The sequence below is a fragment of the Pyxicephalus adspersus genome, chromosome 9, assembly GCF_032062135.1.
Source record: "Pyxicephalus adspersus chromosome 9, UCB_Pads_2.0, whole genome shotgun sequence".
NCBI lineage: Eukaryota > Metazoa > Chordata > Amphibia > Anura > Pyxicephalidae > Pyxicephalus > Pyxicephalus adspersus.
Genome location: NC_092866.1, coordinates 60,901,332 through 60,907,257, shown reverse-complemented (window position 1 = coordinate 60,907,257; position 5,926 = coordinate 60,901,332). Strand labels below are relative to the sequence as shown.

General features: G+C 44.1%; 1 protein-coding gene across 1 annotated transcript in view; it reads right to left on the bottom strand.

Moving 5' to 3' along the window:
* GTF2H1 (general transcription factor IIH subunit 1) overlaps nt 1-4,859 on the bottom strand; it is a gene marked incomplete in the record, with an annotated part of 17,914 nt that extends 13,055 nt beyond the window's left edge. Inside the window, 2 exon segments of the mRNA XM_072422236.1 lie at nt 692-865; nt 4,709-4,859. Coding sequence (XP_072278337.1) covers nt 692-845 — 154 coding nt within the window.
* Between the last annotated feature and the right edge of the window lie 1,067 nt (nt 4,860-5,926).

Genomic DNA, 5,926 nt, shown 5'->3' with positions numbered 1-5,926 from the left:
AGCGAATGGACAGTGTGCGATGTCAACGGTCTCTAGCGATTGGACAGTCTGCGATGTCACCGGTCTTTGCACTTTCACCTAATCTACTTCTCAGGAATGGTAAGGTTATCAATGCATATATAAACCCAATTACTAAGAACTCATACAATAGTTGGAACAGTAAAGAAATTTAATGTTTCCTAAAAAGTTGCATTTAAAGTATCAGGTAATCTTGCTATGAGGATCGTTGTTTGGCCACTTCCTGTTATAGGGTGACAATGCTCCATCTTTATATTCCAATCAGGCTCCTGTGTTGTCATATGGCCCTCTAAAGAATGTTTATCACACATTGTGCAAGGCATGGTCCATTGCTGTGTGGAAAATGGTTTCCAGGTAGTAACAAGTTACAAGAATGAAACCTTTGCCCATTCTAGTCCTTGGGAACAATCACCCGTGCCTAGTTCATTGATGCTGCTGGCATTCTGGTGATGAAGTACTCTCCGCTCCTATCAATAAGTATTCAGTGAATACAATACGATTTGCTGGCATCTTGTTCTGCCTGCATTGAGATGCAAGTCTGTGTCATCAGCAAAACAGAGACCAGCAAACAACAAATTAAATGAATGAAAGAACAAATGAAATGAACCATTCAGCTAACTTGGAAAGGGCACTACCTGAAATGACATTATAGTTATTGCCAGATGTTACTCACACTTAATATCTGCATACATGTGGCTCACTGTGAATCGGTCTTTGCCTTCAGGGGCCCAGGCGATCCTTTCCGCCATAAGATAAAGGGCCCCATCTTGCTTCTTCTGTCGCACTTTTTTGACGATCAGTAACACTTCTTCGGATGATGTAGCCATGGCGGCGTTGCAGATGGGTGCTGGGGAATGCAGACACAATGCGTCATGTAATAGCTTTACAAGGTATGGAAAGCCAATAAAGGACATAAGAGATGTACTAGCAGGAGTAATGTGGTAGATAATCTGGTGAGTCATAACACAGCAAGGTGCAAGGATCAGAATTGGTGGCAGCTGGTTGAAAAGCTGTATTACGTTTTCAGGATGTGCACTGCAACCATAAAGTGTACTTACATAACTATGAACACCTTGATGGTGACAGAATAATTTACCTGCACCTAAACTCAAAAAACCTCCTATTGATAACCAATACTGCACTCCAAGATCCCCGGGAACATGCGTGTCCTGGTCCTACGTTCCCTACAGGACAGAACATGGACCCGTGATGGAGAGTTTGCAAACTTATCAAACAGTTCTGTTTTAATGCAAAGTATACATGAAAAAATAATAATCCCTAATTGCTGTTTGGAAGCTCATGGTTCAGCTTTATAGAGAACCTGTCTGGGTATAAATATGGAACTCATCATTGCTGATTTGTTAAGGAAAATGCAGGCACAGGGACTGGCATTCTTCCATCTGAAGCTGTACAAGCCAATACCTGCATAAAAGGTGAGCCAAGAACTGGGTCTCCGAATGGCACATTACAGAAGGACAGGTAAAGATGACAGCATTGGCAGTTCCCATAGTCATATCCAGACCCACATTAAACGGAGTCACAAACCCCATGACCAGCAGGCAGGGGTGTAAAAGGTTAAGGAATATCACGGTTCTCCCTGAACCCTTTTGGCCAGGCGCACCACCGGGCACTTTTCTGTGACCACTCAGCTGTTTTTGGGTGGTTACTGAAGTTGGGTCACAATACAGGGTCTGCCACCCGCCTACAATTTCTTACTGCCCGGCTTGAACACTAAATATCCTATAGTACGATACGTTCTGTAAGATAAAAAGATATGGTATGAGTTGCACAATACTTGATGCAAGCTATATATTGCTTCCATACAACCATCTGTCTTAGCTATGTGTGAATCACTGGATAATTTATTTGGAAGGAAAGAACCTTTTATACTTTTAAATAATATATATTAATAGTGTGCATTGCAGAGACAATCCAATAAACAATGTCAAACTTTGGCCAATAACAACCCATTGCATTTGTGCCCCATGGCTGTAGCAAAACTGAACATACAATAGGAAGTGGCCGGCTTGTTCCAGCCATTTAATTTTTTCAAAAGTAACCTTGTCATTATATAATCCTGTTGAGCAGTGGCATTGTCACAGAACCTTCCTTTCCGCTTGAACGAGTAGTCATATTATTCCATGTGTACCTGTCGTCTTATGACTATTTGAATTGAAACAGAATAAACATATCTGATTGAAATTCTAAAAAAGGATAAAAAATATTCAATATGTTCATTCTAATCCCTATATACAGTCTGCAATGTGCTGGAAGGTTTGTTTTACTAATATACATCCAGGCCACTTGGAACCCCAGCAGTGTCGGAGTTAGAAGACAAATCATCTCCTGTAGCCTTCGGCTACCTAATACAAAGTCATAATAATCATTTTTACATCACAGTCTGTGAACCGAGCTACACACCAGACAGACTCTGCTTGGGCTACATTGCTGCTGTACAAAACAACTCCGTCTGCTGCTGAATAATATGGACTTTGCATCGCACTAGTTTGCAGGAAGGGAAGCCCCGCGGACACTTTTCTCAATGAGGACATTGGGCAAGAAAATACCTATTACACTTGGCAGAGGAAAGGTAAAATATTGCACTTGGTGCCATATAACCAGCCCGGTCTTCGGTTTGGAAAATAAAGGCAAAGGAATACGTAATATTGCTTCCCTGTACCCGGGCATGCTTGGGAATTGGCAAGGCGGGTTATAATAATGTACAAGGTAATAAGGGAATACAAGGTAAAGGCAATAAATAGTCTGCAGGGATTCTTATGGCTCCTCATTACATTGAATTAGCCAAAAGTCCCTGTGACTTACCCGTATTGTATCAGAGTATCTGATATCATATATAAGGATGGACCAGTTTGCGGTCTTCTATGGCCTCCATGTTGTATCTGTGCACACAGGCGGCACTGGATATGGGTAGGGTATATCATACTACCAGTCTGTAATGAGTTATTGCAGTGCCCTTTGACATTGGAGTCCACTGACCCCTTACATTGGTGTTTTGTGTAGGTACGAGTTCGGTTCCCCACCACCCATAGTTCCCCTAACAAATGGCAAGAGGAATCCTGGTTGATAAAACTGTTACTGTATTGGTGGCCTTGGAGAACCGGGGGTGCTAGGTCTCAATGTAAGTCATGAAATTTGGGTTAACTCCAAGCACGCTATTCTCCTGCCCCATCCCAAAATATTCTGGTAGGAGCATTAGGGGTGTCAGGGACATTGTGTGCTCATCTTAGGGGCAGTAAATGACATGGCTTGGGATAAATATTATTAATATTATTAAACAGGATTTATATAGCGCCAACATATTATGCAGTGCTGTACATTAGATAGGGGTTGCAAATGACAGACGAATACAGACAGGGACACAGGAGGAAGAGAGGACCCTGCCCCAAAGAGCTTACAATCTAAGACAACCGTCGACAACCTTTTTGGTCCCTCAGACCACTAAACTTACCGGCTTCTAACCTCGCATGCGCGGGGAGCCGGTTGTCAATCCCCCATAGTGACAGCAAAACCCCGCCCACTCTGCCATCGCAGATCTGAGCGTGCGATGGGAGAGTGAGTGGGTTGTGTCGTGAAACACAGCCCTCCCACTTCCGAGCCAGGAATTTGCACGGGAGGCGTGGGCCGCGACTCTGGCTGGTGCATACCCCTGGTGGGGTCCTTCTCCTGACCCCCTGGGGAGGGCACTGACCAGAGCCGCGGACACCCAAAATCTTCTCCCGCACCACCAGTGGTCCACAGACCACCGGTTGGCAACCGCTGATCTAGGATAGTAGGGGGCAATTAGTGTCAGCTATTAAAATAAATAGGGAAATGGCCCCTATGACTACCCTATATTGTATCCCACTCACCAGCACAATAGGAGGAGTTATATTGGAATGTATAGAATGGCACCAGGCTTGGGGTCCCTAATGCCTCCCCTGTACTATATCAAGATGTGTGCCAGTCAGGGGGGCAAGCGATAGCAAAACTATAAATGCCACCTATGATGTAATAAGCCTCCCCCAGCTGTCATTGTGAATACAGAAGGTGTATTATAAGATAGGGCCACCCTAAAAGTTTAATAGGGACCCTATTATTATTATTGTTATTAAACAGGATTTTTATAGCGCCAACATATTACACAGCGCTGTACATTAAATAGGGGTTGCAAATGACAGACAAATACAGACAGTGACACAGGAGGAGGAGAGGACCCTGACCTGAAGAGCTTACAATCTAGTGAATTATAATAGTACACCCTATGAATAGAGAAAGAATATTATATATATGATAGGGCCACCTTGTGATATCTAGGGCTGTTCTATTACAATAAATAAGGTAGCAGACGTATATTCTTACTGCATGGTGTCAGGAGACTTGGTTGCTATTGGTGATGGGTGAGGTGTTATAGAATGAAAAAAGCAGCAGTGTCCTTGCTTTAGGGGACCCTTAATTACAATAAATGGAGAAAGATCACTGTGACCACTGTAAGCTATCACAAGCCAGTCAGCTGTCGCCATGAGTAACGGTGGCGTATATATTATGGTGAATACGGTAGAGGACAGTGACCGCTCTGTCAGCCCCTGGGGGTCCCGCAGGTTATGTAATGCCGGTGTCTGTGTGGGTGAAGGGCTCAGAGGGCTATTAGGACATATACGGGAGATGAAGGTGCAGGCAGGGGAACACATACCGCTCCGTTCAGGCGCACACACACAGAGGTTCCATGCTCCCAGGCGGCCCCTCTAGCCGCTTCCTCTTCCCTACCTCCAACTCTGGCTACAGAGCGCCGCACGGCCCAATCTGGCCTTCCCCACAAGCCGGCGCTCATTGGCTAGAAACCGCTCATGTGACAGCTCTGACAACCAGCTGAGGAACCTGGCTTTCTATTGGTGAAGGCCGGCTCAGAAGCATAAAAAAGAAAAGTAAGTTGATTGGCTTGCTCTAGTCACGCGGCAGATGGAAAGTCAGCAATCCCTAAACGAGTTGGAAATGTGGGCGCGGCTTTTGGAGGAAGAGGGTATGCAAGCGGCGTGTAATAAAAGTGACGCCTAATGTCCACCAACAAAATGGCTGCCCTAGTGTTTTACCGTATTGGTACCATTGCTCATAAACTCTGTAATTGTCAATGGAAACCGACTGAAATAGGTAACCTAATGTGTAACATACGTGCTTTATGGATGTAAAAAAATATATATTTACAGTTGGTATATATATATATATATATATATTATTACCTCGCCTGGACTACTGTAACCTCCTCCTCTCTCGTATCCCACTAACCCAACTCTCTCCTCTGCAATCTAATATGAATGCTGCAGCCAGACTCCATCCTTCCCACCGCTCCATCCTTCCCACCGCTCTTCTGCTGCCTCTCTTTGTAGTTCTCTCCCTTGGCTTCCATTTCACCTTAGAATCAAATTCATCTCCTGTGCTTTGCCTTCAAATCCCTTCACTGTTCTTGTCCCACTTACCTTTCTGCCCTGATAGAAAAATACCCCCCTAGTCGCTCTCTTCCCGCCTCCAATGACCTACTAATGACTTCCGCATTCATAACTTCCTCACACGCACGACTCCAAGACTTTTCTGGAGCTGCCCTGACTCTCTGGAATGGTCTTCCACAGAGTATCCCGGTAGGCTCTGCGCTCCCAATAATTCTTGATCGCCTAGACGCTTTTTTTTTTGAAGGGTGTTGCACTAAAAACAAAAAAACACAAGCAAACAGAATTTTTATTTTAAATAAAAGGGTTGTCTACCTTTTTATGTAACGTAAAAATTCTGAGTTTAGGTACGCTTGAAGGGATGTTCCACAAGGAGATTCTCAACGGTGTATAATGTTTGGTGTGTTTAGTAGAGAACAACAATGATATAAAGGATTATAATTGGCTTTAAAAGTCCCATTATCTGGTTA